Below are 17,079 nucleotides of genomic sequence, written 5' to 3'. Positions count from 1 at the left end.
TCATGTTTTAGCTAGAGAAAAAAGTGACCGGCTGTTCTACAAAATTTACCCTTTTTTGACACCCACGCTTCTACCTAAAGGAAAATTCACAATATGGGAATTTAAAGTTCTTCACCGTCTCATGAGTAATCACACCTACGACAAGGTCTATTTTAAAATGATCAAAGTCTCCTCCTCTGACATCTGTGAGGATTGCAATATTACTGAGTCTGCCGAGCACCTTATTTTTGAGTGCAGGAGGTTTGACATCCTTAGACAATCTTTCAGTATATTTAACCTGTATAACAATCTATATGAAATTTTTCGTGCTGGTAACTTTAGGCATTTGAAGCAACTGACTGCCTTTATCAAATCAGCTGAGTTTTCATTCTAATTTTACATTTAGTATTTCTATTACAATCACGAATCGCCTACACTTTTTCTTTTATCGGCATTATTAGCCGGATCTTGACAGTACAGTAACAAGGACGGTGATTTATGGATTGACAGCGGAACAGAGCCTCTCATTGCGAACACTCTGTCACATCAGTCTACCTATGCTTAAATTTTTTCATCAATCGCTCTCAACTTCGTTTCTGGATTATGGATCTAACATTAACTTAACTGGTCCAATCCATCTCTAAACAAACAAAAAAAAAAAAAATAAATAAATAAAATTAGTTTTTCTTTATTTTTGAATTATTTTTTTTTATATTATATATTTATTGATGTTACATTTGTTGTATTAATTTATTATTATTATTTTAATTTTAGACTAATGAATTGAATTCTTAGACTAAAAAAAGAGACATTGAGCACTAGCAACACAGGCTATCGGCTGTGTTATATATAACATTTAAGAAAATTTTGTGCACCTACTACGATCTGGTTGCTATGATTGCTTTAAATGTAAACATCGTGGAGCGCTAGCGTTCCGAAAGTTTACAATATGAAGAAAAGTTTTTGACTAATTTACGTAGCAACGCTGATACAAACTCCTGCTGAAACGTATATGAGTTCTCACAACTTATTGTGAAAAACAATGTCGAAAAGATATAAACATTGCAACTAGCAGATAGCCGTTTGTGATTATATTGTAGACTAAAGACATTAAACTACACTTCATGATCAGAAAGTCCAATGGAATTTTATTATTATTATTATTTATGTGCAAAGTAGATTAGTTATATTAACTAACATTATAACTAATTATAAATACATAACTCAGAGTACAGTGCTATATACAAATACCTACATATATATATAATGATTTATTATTTATTCAATGCTAAAAATTCGTAACATTAACACTAAACCTACCGACATTTCATGTATACCATGAGCGGTCAAATGACCGCGTCAAAAAAACATATGTAAGGTAGATAGTAAACAAGTAGCAGGATATTCAATGGGTATTGTTTTTTAGGTGGAAAGTCAGTACTCGTAGCTCAACCAGTTAAATGCAATGTTAAGCATTTAGTGAGGAGCTCTAAGCCTGGACGTAGCTTATTACTGGTGACAATTCAAAGTTTTTTAACCTTAAAATTCATTGGAAGAAATTGATCTTTTAAACGCTGAACGCAAACACATATCGTGACTGTGCATCCATTGCACTTTTATATCCAGCCTCATTTTCAGTGAGACTATATTACATTGCACTTGTATGACTTTGTCTGTTGGCGTTTATATGAATATTTCGATCCGTTTTTCTTAAGGGCTGCACTATCCCTTAGCATTTCAGACTTCATAAACCGATTTGCACCACAAAGAAACATATCAAAAAACGATGCGGTACACTAATGCTACTTTGCGAGTTAACTTTGCCACTTTGGGAATAAGGAAAATGCTCTAGACATGAAGAGAGAAGACTAAAAGTTCCCAAGCGGCATTTTTAGGAATTTAGTTCAGGAATTGAATGAGTGGAATGTCGTTTTTGCTCCAATGTTGCGAGCAATTTGATTTCTTAGCGTGACTAAGAGTAAACGCAAAAGAAGGAAACAAGGAATTTATCAGAATAATAAATCTTCTCAGATTGACTAGTTCGTCGAGATAGAAGAACGCGAAAATGACTCCTCTCGTATTAAATTAAAACCTCTGAGAGGAAAGAGCAAAATACACTTCGCGAATGAACTGAGCAAAATGAACACTTTCCCGCTGAAGCAAGCTGACAGGTACTGCTTGTAATTCAACGGCATTAATGATATGTTTTTCATGCTATGACTAGGCCAGTGAAAGAGGAGAAAAAGCGATCGTTATTTTTTAGTTCATTCTGTAAACAGGATTAGACAGATAGCACACATAAGATCAGATAAGCATTTACCTAAAAGGAAATTATAGACAAAAAGCAAATTGGAAAAGAAAATCATATAAAAGGAGAACGTTCTACACGATCGCATCTATAGAAAGGTAAGAAAGCTTACAACTGACTCCTTTTGAAAAATTCAATCTGAACACAAACGATAAAAGCGCCGCATATGGAACGCTTATCGGCCATGTTACAAACGTATTAAGCATAAGATCTAAAAATGAAAACATTACCCGCATTCAGTTCGTGCACTCATTTATTGATGACTTGATAATAATATGATAATAACAGCTGTACTAACATGACAGTAATTCCATAAGAATTCAAAAAAAAAAAAACAAAAATGATTTAGTCGAGCCTAATATTTTCGATATTAGCCGTGGCTTGCTGATGAAAGCATTCGTTTCTTCCGCTTAGACGTTTTAATTACAGTAAATAGTAAGTAGTAAGTCTGCCCAAAGTTAGTTATCTCAATCAACTGTCGATGATGGTTTAAAGAGAAGCGATATTGAGAGGAGCAAAACGAAGAATTTATGTATACGTCACGGGTGTCCCTAATGTGTATTTTTGACTATTACAAATGAAATAATGAAAACGAATACGTCAGCATAAAGTATGAAAATGGAAATCTAATCTCAACTGCTTTAAATGCTTTCTCTGCATATACATAATTCATTGTTCGGTATTTTGCGTTAAGATGTTAAAATTCAAAATTTTGTTAAAATCAAGCTTTTATATAAATTACAGAAATTAATTTTACATTGAATATTCTTTCGGTCCCAGTTTTCCCACTACGTCTTCGCTTACTTTTTTCATTTCACTATAAATAGTTTATCATTTAAATGTATAAGTTGTATAACATATTCGTAAATAAATTGCGTGAATGAGTCTATATATGTACTTAAAAGTCTCAATATTACAGTATATACAGTAGTGTGAAAAATAATTTGCTTGCTCATATTAATCATGCAACTCTGTATTCATGTAAATGCTTGTTAGAGGAAGATAGACGGAATAGCAACAATAGGCTCTGCTAAGACAAGAAAATTTCTTTACAGTGATTTTTTCTTATGGAGAGCTGAAAAGTACTGAAAATGATTTTTCTTTCTAGAACATAAGTATATAATAAAAATGGGGAAAAAAATATGATGAAAAGACTTATACACACTTAGACGCACGCATACGTCACCAATTTAGTATTCCCCATCTTCCGGCGAAATTTCATCGAGTGGTGCATAGAGGATTTCAAAAACCTTTTGAACCAACGGATGGGATTCCCCTTTGTCGACTTCTTTGCAGAAAATTTCAATGTCAAGCAATCGGGAGAAATAAAGGTCTCGTTCTTTTTGTAGGCCTTGCAAATTCAGACGCATACACATAACCTGAATCGATAATTCGTCGATCCATTGATTCTTTGCAGCAAACGCGTTCTCGTTGGATTTCTTAATGATGCTAATTGCTCTCTGTGCTTTCGTGATCGACTCTAATGCCATTGATGATGATACCGTTGACCGCTGTCGTCAATGATTCGAATTTTTGTTGAATGGCTGCAGCTGCAGAGAGTATTTTGTTTACATTTGTCTTTCCGTAACCCATCTGCGCAACGTCCCGAGCTGCACTCGCGTCATAATCCTTTCCATCGTAATTGGCATCAAAGAACTTCTTAAACCACTGCAGAAATTCGAAGTTATCTTGAAAATCGCCCTTGACTAATTTGTCAATTAGTATTATCTTGTCAGCCTTCACTTTTTCAAATGAAGCTTGTAAAATTTTAAAATTCTGAATATATTCATGCTCCGAATTCGTACAAAACTTGACGTGTGTCATGGGCACCGAAGAAATTGACAATAAGCAGCTCCTGTGCGAAGCTCTTCGATTTTGCCGAATTGCGCCTGCAAACGTTCATTAACCCAAGCCAACATATCGTGTACGGATAAATGTTCAGTTGTTGCATTCGTCGAATACACATTCGTAGCCATTCTTGATGATGATGATGAGATGGGTATATATATATATATAACTAATTGGCACTGGTCAAACAGCAAAATTGAAATCAAAATCGGGAACGGAAGCAAAGAGAGCCAGATATTAGAAGAATAAATTTTTTGCACGTCAAAAATTCTTCAAATCCTTTTCTTACTTTTTTTTTCTAAATATATATAGATATATAGACATATATATATATTGAATTTCTTTAGCAAGTTTAGCTTTCAATTTTTGTTGCGGCCTGTTTGCCGTTCAGCTTTTTATTTCCTTAGATCTGCAATTATTTTCAACGCTATGTTCCTATAAAATTTTGATTAAAATTAAAATGTTACGACGATGACAAAATATTTTTCTGCAATTGATAAGTAGATTTTTCTAAAAGATATGTTCTACAGTTTTTTTTCCCCTTTTTTTTAAATAAATTATCAAAATTTGATTAGTAATTATGCGCATAAAAAATCAATTTCACAATTAGAAGAAAGCTCAGAATGTACTAACATACGCATATCTATGTAAGCCACTTAAGTTAAAATGTAGAGTTCCATATAGGAAAATATATGAGAAAAAGAGTAAACTATAGCAATATTTTACAAAGCTAAAACAAACCCTAACGAAATCCAAGAGAGACGTTGTACAATTAGAACAATGCATTTTTGCGTAAAGATATTTTAGATAAAACGTAGGCCCCTGAACGAGCCATAACGGAAGAGCTGCTTCTTTCAATGATGAAATATCGCGCAGCTATATTTTTTGCAATCATCAAAAATGTCATTACGTTTTTGAACAAAATTAACATTCCAATAGGGAATTTCAATCATAACAAACGCAAAGTTAGTAAACATCCTGTCGTCCATATAGAAATATGGCAAATACTGTGTAAAGTCACTACGCTAAAAAAAAGTTTTATTTCGCTTATAAAAACTACTATGGAATAAATGACACTGAAAATCCGTTAGCCATAACGCTTCCAATTTCTCGATAGATGAACATCTGTCTAATATAACGTACAAATTCCAAATCATTGTAGAATTACCTTTAACCTTTGTTGAGCTACCTGTCATTTAGCCTTCCGTGAAAACACCCACTACAAACGGCCAGAAAAGTTTTTTTACATTCACTTATAACATAACTTGCTGCTTTTAATAGGCAAAGAAGATCCTTATAATCAATATGTGTTCTAGATTTATAAAAAAATAAAAAATATATCTCTAATCGAAATTGTCGCCTGGTCCAGGTGCCAGATCACTACAATTGCATTGTAAGGGGACACAGGCCTCGACGCGCGTGAAGCACAAATTAATGGAGTGATTATGTCCACTAAACATGTTTCCAAAAAATGTGTGTTATTAAAAATGTCTCCTCCAACCGGTGAATAATACAATGAATAAAAAGAAATGTTAAGAACAATTATCTCTTTTATAAAGGTTATCCAAATCTTTTCTTTAAACCACTGCCAAATTCAGTCTTGCGATTCTTTAAGATGAAAATGGATTACAGTTTTATGAGCGGACCCTCTTATGCAAAATTCTACCCAAAAATGATGGGAACTACACCGAACGTTACCTGTGAAATGTGCAACACAAAACACCTAATGTTTAACTGTCGATATATTGAAAATATCGGAAGATCATTCAACAATTTTAAAATAAATAATAACTTAAAGCATCTTTTCAACCCTTAAAATGATGTTCATCTCACAAAATTAAGGTGCTTCAGTGCGAAAGCAAAAATTTAAATTCTTCAAGTAAAATTATTACTTTGAGCAATTGCGTTTACAACGAATCTTTCATTGGTTTGATTTGTTGATTTACTTACACATGATGCTCGACCCATAAATTGACAGACGAATTCAATTAGCTCTTAGAAGTAAATCTTATACTACTTAATATTAAAAACCATTTTAAGGTATTCAAGGTGAAGTAAAGAAAACAAAATTATTCATGTATAAATAAATAAGAAAACAAAGAAGCAAGTAAGAAAATTAGATTCGGTCGGGACCAAATCTTTTATACCCATTACCCTTTACGCCAAAAAAAGACAAAACAAGTAAAATAACAAAATTCTCATGCTCTATAATATGGAGCGGGCGCAGTTGATTTCGTCTATTTTCAAAATAAAACTTTTTGCCATAGAGACATATGGGCGTTGTAAGCGTGCCTTTTGAAAAGTTTTCTTCAATTCCAAAATCTTTTGCAAATTTTTAGGCTATACCTTCATTTTCGCTAACGGGAGAACGTTTACCACAAATACTACAAAGTTGTGCAAACAGACAAATGGACAGACGAACAGGCGGACAAGTTTAGATGCCTGCAAGGGTTATAATCGGCCAAGAGTTTTTATGCTTTACGGGGATTTTGAAGTTTGTTTCTCCGTATTATAAATGTATTGCAAAAATAATTAAGTTTTGATACATTAATTGGGTAGACGTGGTCAATTTTTTCCACTTTTGTACACAGATGCTACACGGTCGCCCATAAAACAAGCGCTCAAAATTGTTTATATTTATTTGCTATAGTTTATGAGTAATGAGCAAAAACCCCTTTTTTCATTCCCTTCGAAAAACAGAGATGTTCTTAGTTTACGTGGAGTTGTGGGAGTATCCTCCGATCGGCCCCATTTTCAATACCAACCTGCGTGCAAGACCTTCCAATGTTCTTGTCAAATTTGAAGTCGATAACTTCATTTTTGAACCCAGGAGAATGTTTACAACAGATATTACACAGACGGGCAGATGGACCTGCTTAACTCGATTTACAATGTGATGCTTTCTTTTGGACGCTGCAAATTCCCGTCATTCTCCAGTGATGGGTATAAAACAGCATGTACAGCACAGAGGCAAACCCACAAACAGTAAAGAACCAATTTGCAAGTGAACCCCTATACCGTTGCAAACATGCAAAAGCTTGGCAACCGGTATAGTGAACAATACAAGTTAATTTTCGTATCATAGTGAGTTGCGATTGCAAGTTAATGTAAACATGACGTAAGTAAATCGCGTGTATTAAGCAAAGTTGCTTTGATAGATTTGAAAGAATCCAATATAGAGATTAGGTGATAAACATCGTTTACGTTTCTACAAAAAACTCTGCACAGGTTAAGCTGCGCATAATTATATTTAGATTGACTTAACTTAATGATAACAAAGTACCTAGAAAAGCAGCTGCGGGCTTTAAAGCTTATCTCACCAACTAATGCGGACGAATCGATAGTTAATTATCTTAATGAAGAAGGAAACACCAAGAATAAATCTACGTTTCTCAAGTGACGGTAAAGATAACAAAAGCAACCTATTTTGGTAAGGAGAAAAAGAGACAAACTGGTCCCAACCGTAATTCTTAAGAGCAAACAGCAAGAAGTGCGTTAATTGAACGGATTCAATTAAATCTACATAACACCAGTAGAAAGGAGTCCACACACCAGAAGCATACTCAATTATTGCCATAACTGACCATGTACGGCCTTTTTGTAATATAAGGATAAGCTCTTTGGACCAAATCTTACTGAAACCAAATGCGGACCTAACTTTACTTAAATAGAGCGCATTGTCCAAATTAAAACGTAACCTTTGGTCCAATAGAACCCCTAAATTGATAAGCGAATCAACGTTTTCCAACTTGTATGAGTCAACGAAATACTCAGTGTTCAATAACTTCCTTCTTAAGAATGAAAGCTTCTTACATTTTTTCAGATTTCATTTGTTGTCCGAATCAGCAGATGTTGCTTGCCTAATCGACATGGGGTTTAAATCGTGAAATGAAATGATATAACGTGAGAGACGGTGGTATCGCTTTCGATATTAAAGAGATTATTTAAACCATAGAACTGCTTGGCAATGTTTTTTGTGGAATCCAAATTGGAATAAGTACAATAGAAATTATGAGTTCTATATTTTCTACAAAGCGTATTGTCATGTGGTACTGTTAATGTGGATTTGGAGATAAAAATGTAGTCAGTATCGAATGATGTACGTCAAGACCTAATGGAATACCTTACATATAGCGATAGATTTATAACATTCTCTCAATTATTATGGCACTTAAACCGGACATTTTCATTCTTACTGTTTAGCGTAGTAATTGAACGGCCCGTGCAACAAGTCGGCTTCGTCGTGGACGAACTGCACTTGTTTAACCAGTGCTCAATATACTTTCCACGAATACTGCTAACTTCTAATCTTGCACCCGTTCTTATATTTAAACTACATCGCTTCATGTTCATTAATTACACGATTTATATCCATTAGTGCTCTGGCATTTATTAACAACGTTATTAATCTTCAGAAAAAATAAATTTCAAGTTGAAAGATTTTTTTTTACTTTATTTTGTTTATTTTTGTCCACTGGGGAAAATTCAAACGACGGATTTGTGCGAAAAAAACGGTGCAAAATTTGAAATATTTATTTCACATTTCCACTGTGGAGTCCCCATTTTTCGTTTTCAATTCAATTTTTGCGATTTTAAATATTACAATAACTAAAAGACGAAAGGGCAGGCAAGCGAATGAGCAAAGACAGGCTCTTTGTCATCTTCTCTCTTATCAAAAACATTTGAAGGCTATGAACTTTATGGCAACTCATCCTTATTAAAGAGCAGATAAAAAATCGCGCCTTATTCACTGAATCGAATACAAAGAACGTTAAGGAAAATCTGCCCGTATGATTTACGAATAAATCACTTATTCGGATGCATTTTTAATTTATTTTTAAACAGATTATCAATACACTAAAAAAATTTACTTTGTTCGTTGAATATTTAAGACCGCCATCATTCACCATCATTGCGAAGACTATCGATCTTATTGAAAAATAAAACACTAGTCACTAATCACACTAATCATTTCAATAAAGTTAAATATTTTCTTAAAATTAATTTTAAGATTATGATTGGTATTATGTCTAAAGCGATTCGCACAGCTGCTCATCTTTCTATTCCTCAATCCAACACCTCTTTTAAACGAGCTAGGGTTCCTTGGTGGAACAACACGCTTTCGTTTTTGAGGAAAAATAAAATGGATCTATGGCACCGCTTTAAGAGATGTCCTGATCATGATCATTTGTTACTATACAAAAAGACCAATGCTCTATTCAGGAAAGAATTACGAAAATCAAAGGCACTTAGTTTCCAATTTTTTTCGAAAAGCATATATCAATGAAAGTTGACTGGAGCAAAACCAACAGACTCAATGGAACTTCAAATCTGAACGAAATCTCTGCCAAATGCACTCCCAATGGAACTTTAACTGATGAAGATGAGATTTCTAATTACTTTGGAAAAGTGTGGTGAGAATACTCCTATGGCAGCAACTTCTCCAGCGCTTTCATCGAAAATAAAAGGACTCCAATATCTCTTTCAAATAATATTGATAGATGTGCCATGTTCCTGGAAAATTGCGTATCTACCTCAGAACTTTGAAGTTGTCTCTCCAATTTGAAGGGGAAGACACCTGGTCTAGACCGCATCTCATACCAAATGATCATTGCTATGTCTAAGTCTAGTAAAAAGATATTACTGGACCTATATAATACGGTATTTATGACTGGCGTATATCCCTACATGTGGAAACTGGCAACAGTTGTTCCAATTCCAAAGTCAAAAAAATGTCTCCATCGCATCAGATTATCGCCCAATTTCTCTTTTATCTTGCCTCTCTAAGGTATTAGAGAAGATTATGGTATCTAGATTATCTTGGTTTCTTGAGTCCAAGACCCTGATAACAAAGCAACAAGTTGGTTTCAAGAGGGGTAGAGGGTGCATCGACGCTCTGTTACATATTGATTATTTCACAAGCAAAGCAATTTCCGAACGAAATCACGTAACAATTCTCTCAATTGATTTCGAAAAAGCTTTTGACAGAGTTGGTTTTCATGTTATCTTAAGACTCTTGAAATCATGGAATGTTGGATCCAAATTCTTCAACTACATCAAATGATTCATGTCGCATCGGCGGTTCAAAGTGAGAATCAACAATCATCTTTCTGATTCCTTTCCGCTAAAGAATGGCATTCCGCAAGGATCTCCTCTCTCTGTCACGCTTTTCCAGATCGATTTCAACGAAATTAGCAAAATTCTTTGCCGTGTACCAAGAGTGGAACATTGTCTCTACGTTGACGATGTATACATTTTTACAAAAAAAAAAGACAACACGAAAGCAATCAACATCCTCGAATCTACTCCATGTGAGATCTCCACATGGGCAAACTCGTCAGGAACTAAAATTTCTATACAAAAATCAAAAAAATGCACATTTGTCGAAAACAAATGTGCGATGCAGGAAACCTACTGATGCATATTAACGACTTACCAGTACTAAATATGCAGACGCTCCATGTTCTCGGGCTCACGTTTTCCAACAATTATCGTTGGAAAGCACACTGTCTTCGGTTAAAAAAGTCCCTTTTAACAAGGGTAAATTTCATACAGTACGTTGCTTGGAGAAGCCATGCGCATATTAACACTATTGCTTATCTTACCAAAATGCTTGTGTTAAGCAAGATTGACTATGCTTTGATAAATTATGGCAATAGCTGCAAATCTAATATCAACATCCTTAAACCGGTCTACCGCCAAGCAGTCAGAGCAAGTTGTTATGCTTTTCGGACGACGCCCATAAATAATATTATAATTGAAACTGGTCTGCCAACTTTAGAAAATAGAGTGTATGAGTTAAAAGCTAAAATAGTCCCCAAGCTTCTTAATTCAAACAAATCCATTCTCGGTGATGACGTAAGAAAGATTATTATTGCGAAGAAAATTCCAAAGTCACCATCTGCAATTGACCATTGTTTGTGCATCGCAAAGGAATTGAACATTCCCTTAAAAATTTCCCGCTCTTTTGGTGTTAAACCTCCCTGGATTTTGAAACACTGCTCTTTTGACATCTCACTGTCTATGCACAAGAAAGAAGATACCCCAAATTATGTCTTCAGGAATCTAATAGCTGAAAAAACCCAAGTATTGGACAGTACTGGTTGGAATCTTTTGTACACAGACGGCTCAAAATCGGCCGGGTTCTTTTCAAACACATATTTTACGAAAGTACTTCAACTTTCATAACCGAAGCCAGAGCTATCTTTCACGCTGCCAACCTTGCCCATAAAAACTGCCAACCTTGTCAGCAGAAGAGGAGCAGAAGCTCCTCTAATTATGGATGATATTATGGAAAAGTTGGATCTTCAAAAATACATTGGAAGAAAAGTTAAAGAGAAAATTGCAGACGGAAAGTTACAATAGCATCATCAACACTACTCTTGCATTAACCCTCAATTAACTCCACCTCTATATCCAACAAATGTTGAGAAAACCAAGATCCAAACATTCTCGAGAATTCGCCTTAGTCATACAAATGCAACTCACCAATGGATCCTGAAGAAGTCTTCTTCCCCAATCTGCTGTTGTGGAAAAACTCTTACTATAAAGCACATTCTCTGCGACTGCCTCAACTTTTCCTTGGCTAGAAGTATTGCGTTTGGAACGATTAACCTTTTGAACATTCTACAATCAGCTTCAGAACAGAATATCAATTCTATACATTACTTTATTAATACTACTAAGCTCACTATCTAATGTACATTTTATTATTTCATTTTTTTTATTTTTTTTTAATTAGAGCCGATAGCCTGTGTTGCTAGTGCTCAATGTCCTTTTTTTAGTCTAAGAATTCATTTCATTAGTCTAAAATTAAAAATAATAATAATAATAATAATAATTTTAAGATTTCCATAGTATTAGTCATTCTTAACCTCCGAATTGAGGGAAGAATTTGGTAGTCGCAAAGTGTTTAATTTTGAGATTCTGCCCGCAACTCTTAACTATTGCAACTGGACTAATAGAAGAGTCCATGGGTGTGTTACAATTGTTTGATCAAGGCGGAGGAAGTATCACCTTTTTATACTTACCATGCAAGTTTAAATAAACGTCAGTTTTGTTATAAAGAATTTTGTTGCCAAAAATATAAATGGTAGAGACCATACTAGGTCTGTAATTTTGATCGTAGAAAAAACTGTAAGAAGAAAATTTTCCTTTTTGTAGTCAGGAAAGGAGAGAAAATTAACGGTTGATTTTCTACTCAATTTGCTATTTGATCAGAGATATATTTACTCCGCTCTCATCTCATCACCGCTATAGGCACGAACTCAAATCAAAATTTTCAAAAAATTTTCGATTGAAATTAAACTTAATACAATTGTTTACTTATTTCAGATATTTGCTGGTTCTATACGGTCCGAATTAAACCGTCAGCGTGTAGATATGACCAAATATTTATCTCTCTATGGTCCTGCTGTTAATTTCATTTTACAAGCCGTAGCTTATAAAAATAACTTCTATACGGAAGAAATCGTGAAGCAAGTAAAAACTATTAAAAACAAGTACGTAACGAATAATATTTTTGAAAATGCAATTATTTGTTATTAATATATTATGAAATGTGTTTTAGTGGTCCTATATTAATGGCCATCCTACAAGCGCTTACGTCAGAATTTATAGCCGCTCGTGCTTCGGAAATTGTTCATCTTTTATCTCAGTCTCATACGGAAGGTATTTCAAAATCGCAATTGTTTCGCGCATTGGGTCTTAGCATGTCAGTATGTGTCCCTTTGTGCGAAGAACGTTCAGGATTCCTCAAGGAAGCTTTCCTTACCATAAACACATTTACCGATCCCAGTGAATACATAACTTGTGTGGAGACTTGGTCACAATTTATAGCCAGTAATTTTCCGGTATTTTCACAAACAAAAGTTATAGCAATGATGAACTATAAGTTTCGGATTTCAGATAAGTGAAACTAATCGTCTCCTACATGAAATTATTACACGTCTGTCTTCAACAAAGATTTGTGAGAAACATTTTCAACAATTGCATAACATTTTAGATAAAATTTTAGAAAATCAAAAGAATATAGAATTGCTGCTAATACAGGTAAACATTGTATCAAATGTAAAAATTTTTCTTTTAAAAAATTTTCATTGCAGGAAAACTTTTTGCCGTTTTTAGATTTATTTCATAAAGACGCGGTGAAATCGGAAGCCTGTAAACGCATTTTGATAGTATATAAACGCAATAGTCATGAATATACTACGGATCCCGTGGTCATTAGTGCTTTAATGTACATTGGAAAAATCTTAAACGATTCTTTAACGTTAGTTGAGTGGTAAAACAAGGGAGGAAAGCATTTCTTTACCACTTCTTTCCATTTTTAGCGCTCTTACTGTGGCGGACGAGAAACGTCAAATCTCTCAGTTGATAAGCAATTTCATACGCAAAGTTTACTTTGGTCGTGATCTCGAGTGTCAGCTAAGCTTCTATGTTGAAGCTCGTGGCACGTTCTCTAACTTGGATACTGTTTATGGCACCTTGGTACAGAATGTTAATAAATTAGCTATGGAAGCCTACAGTATTGTACACAGTCAACGAACACGTAAAACTCAGGCTTTTGCTAAAGCCTGCATAGCCTTTTCATTTATTACTATCCCAAGCATATCTTGCATATGCCAGCAAATGGACTTATATATGCTAAGCGGTCAAGTAGCTTTGGTTAATCAATGTATGGGCCAAGGTAAACTAATTCTTTTCCTTTTGCTTCAGTGTATATAATTTAGTTTAAGTCAAATATTTTATAGACACCACATTCTGTATTCCATTATCAAAAAATACTTTTAATGCGTTTTTCGGACATGCGAAACTGCGTAGTGTCCTAAGATTTGCAAATCGATGTACTTATCTACCTATACTACCTCCGCTTGTTCTTTGAACCAGCACTAAGAATTGACGTATGTAAACAAGTTTATGCATAATATTCAAATCATCACTTGCAAAAGTGAATTTATTCCGTCAATCCTCGCGTTTATAATCGGCAAAAATGCTTGCTATTATCTATATAGCGAGAATGGGACACCCGTGAATATATGTTGCTTATTTGTTCGATATCACACTTGCCATTGAAATATGAAATATATCAATTTTGTCAGTCAAAATATTGAGAATCAGATGAAGGACGTTCATTATTGATCAGTGCATCAGCTATGCCCGATTCATATTTTCGAAATTTTTGCAATTTAAACTTTGTGTCGGCTGACCTACTACGGTTAAAACAAAGTTTGGCGAACACATTAATGAAAAAGCTTGATATGAAGGTGATCGCCATAAGTCCTCTCATGAATGTTATCTTTGCACAATTTCAGCTGATGCTTGCTTTGAGGCTGCTTTAAATTTAATAGCTGAATTACCCACTGCATTAGAAATAGATGGTAAAGTGAAACCCATGGATTCTTATGTAGTCTCATATTTAAGCAATATGTTGGCTACGCTGGTTGTAGTACCCGATAGTCCAGAAGAAGGAGTTTTATATTTATTACGCCTTTTACTTGATGTTATACAGAAATTTTCCTTTGCCGCAAATTCCCTCGGACCAGTTACTGTATATTTAAACGTCTTGGATATGTTATATGTGCAAAGTTTAGAGGACTTTCCTTATCATATAACAGGAGGTAAACGCTTTATTTTATTGTTGCAATAAAAGATTAAACTAATTAGTTATTTATAGTTATATCCAATGATGAATTGTACGGTCGTGATCCAAAATTTCTAAACGAAGTTAATAATTTATGTGTTTATGTAGTGGAAAAAATTCTGCAGCAATTAAAACAATTGGGTGCAGAACAACAGTATAAGATGCAAACAATTTTATCTTTAGAATTGATGTTACGTATAATACGTTATGCCAACTTATACAAAGAACAGACTTTCCAATTAGCCCTTAATTTATGGTTATTGGCTAGAAAACATGAATCCCTGTTGGATGTAAAACATTTTGTAAGTAATGTATTGTTTAAAGATAGCATTCGCAATAAATTAAATTTTATTCGTTTTTTATATTAAGCCTCGTATTATAAAAGCAATTGAAAATATTTATAATTTAACGAAGGATACCAATACGAAGCACGCTCAAAGTTTACATCAATTTATGGAACATATAAATCACAAATAAAGATGTGTAAGAGAGTACATGTTGTTTTATTAGGTCCAAAAAACCTTTGATCTGCCCACGTTCTGTTATAAGCATGTCTAAGAGGCCTTTAAATAAACGAGGGAACGACCGTTACACGGGAAGCACATCCACCGCATTTTTATAAGAAAAGCTTTCCCAGAAAAAGTTCGACAGTTTCGGCAATCAGGAGAGCGTAGTGAAGCCAACCTGAAGCTCCTTTTTAGTCGTCATACGTGCTGTACAAAGAACACAACGTACTGAGAACAAGCTTTTCCGTAGTCGACCCTAGTAAATATAAAGTATTTGATAGAGAGTCCATTTGCTATTCTACGATGCGACTTGAAAGAATAATGATTCCACATTCACTTTATTCTTCTGTTTCTTTAAAAACTGACGATTCTTAAATATTTTGTTGATCGTTGACAGCAATAAAGGACAGAAGGCATGTTGATAAAGGACAGAAACAATACGCGCTGAAAATGATGGAGATCAAGATCGGCGCAGCACAGCCGGAACTCTATTACAAAAGCTCTTTGGTTAACAAGCTTTTCGCCAGTAGGTTATTTGGTGAATATTTAGCCAATAAATGAATGTGACAAAGCCTTAATAAAAACTAATGTATAGTTTTTGTGTTTTTAGTTTTTTTTTTATTGGAAAAAGAATTTTTTTATTTATTTAAATATATATTCTTATGATCAAAATGATACGTTGCTCTAGATTTCACTTCATGTGCGTGTAGGGTGTTGTATATATCGGTTCGGTATGGGAATGCCTATTGTCGTAGGTGAACAAGTTTGTAAGTGCCTGTGTGTATATATATGTCGATGTGTATATTCGTGTCTGTGCGCCTGTGGATAAGAGTTGAGAAACAAAAAACATGTAGTTTCTAAGCTTTGTTTCTTTAAATACAACACTCTACCATTTTTACTTATTTTTTTCCTTTTGGTAAACAAAACAAAAACTAACTCATTACTATAAGCTACTGAAACGGAGAAAGAATTTAAGAGGATTATTTAAAACTAGAAACAGGAAAGAAATGAATTTCGCAAAGTTTTATAGAAAAACAGCTGCTTTAGAAAACTTCTGCGTTTTAACGTCAAAGAAGCTTAAGCCCGAGAGAATTACATTAATTAAACAACTTGTGGTGAAGATCAGATCATCTCTACGTTTGAAAGATTATCATATAAATTGTGCCTTGGTTTTTATAGGGGAAAAAATCTTTTCAGACGAATTTTCATTCACATTTTGTGGGGTTCGTTTCTTTTTTTAAAGTAATATTTATATTTTTTATATATTTATGTATGCTGTAGTAGAAAATGTGAAATATTTTCTACTGAATTTATATTTAGCTTCTTTTTATTGTTGATATTAATAATTAATTAATTTAGCTGATTTTTACCCTTTTTCTTTGTTTTAACTTTTTAAGTGTATCGGTGTTTGCCGATTGTATTTCTTTTTTCATACATATTTTGCTTAAAATTAAGAGAATTATCAAGTTTTTCCTTCATCTTTTTTATTTTTATTATTATTTAATATTATTATAAATATTACTCTTTATTTGTTGTGTAATTTATTTCTAAATTATTTTGTGTGCTGGTTGTTGTAGAGCATGCCGTAGCATACGTTCGCTTAACGAAAGTAATATGTTGTAGCTGTTGTTGTTGTTGGCGTTTTATAATGATTGTGTTCCACGTGTTTTTGCTGCTGCTTAAATCGATCGATTCGTTTAAAAAAATTATTTTCCGTTTTTATTTATTAATTTTTGTTTTGTTTTTTCTTTTTATTATTATTCTGATGTTTTTGTTTTTGTTGTGGTTGTTGCTTT

General features: G+C 33.8%; 1 protein-coding gene and 1 pseudogene across 2 annotated transcripts in view; one reads left to right on the top strand and one right to left on the bottom strand.

The window, feature by feature from the left end:
- Nucleotides 1–16,348, top strand: part of LOC119642121 (VPS35 endosomal protein sorting factor-like) — a 29,632-nt gene extending 13,284 nt beyond the window's left edge. For both annotated transcript variants that reach the window (XM_038041107.1, XM_038041106.1), the window contains exons 7-14: nucleotides 12,470–12,636; nucleotides 12,705–12,987; nucleotides 13,043–13,186; nucleotides 13,240–13,406; nucleotides 13,468–13,823; nucleotides 14,449–14,754; nucleotides 14,811–15,079; nucleotides 15,147–16,348. In XM_038041107.1, the coding sequence (XP_037897035.1) occupies nucleotides 12,470–12,636; nucleotides 12,705–12,987; nucleotides 13,043–13,186; nucleotides 13,240–13,406; nucleotides 13,468–13,823; nucleotides 14,449–14,754; nucleotides 14,811–15,079; nucleotides 15,147–15,254 (1,800 nt within the window). In that variant the 3' untranslated portion in view covers nucleotides 15,255–16,348. The remainder of the gene's footprint in view (nucleotides 1–12,469; nucleotides 12,637–12,704; nucleotides 12,988–13,042; nucleotides 13,187–13,239; nucleotides 13,407–13,467; nucleotides 13,824–14,448; nucleotides 14,755–14,810; nucleotides 15,080–15,146) is intronic.
- On the bottom strand, nucleotides 3,457–4,370 carry LOC119642123 (annotated as a pseudogene).
- Nucleotides 16,349–17,079: the final 731 nt, after the last annotated feature.

Source organism: Glossina fuscipes, unplaced genomic scaffold (genome assembly GCF_014805625.2).
Source record: "Glossina fuscipes isolate IAEA_lab_2018 unplaced genomic scaffold, Yale_Gfus_2 219, whole genome shotgun sequence".
Lineage (NCBI taxonomy): Eukaryota > Metazoa > Arthropoda > Insecta > Diptera > Glossinidae > Glossina > Glossina fuscipes.
Note: the sequence above shows the minus strand (reverse complement) of the source record. Positions and strands in the feature narration are given on the sequence as shown.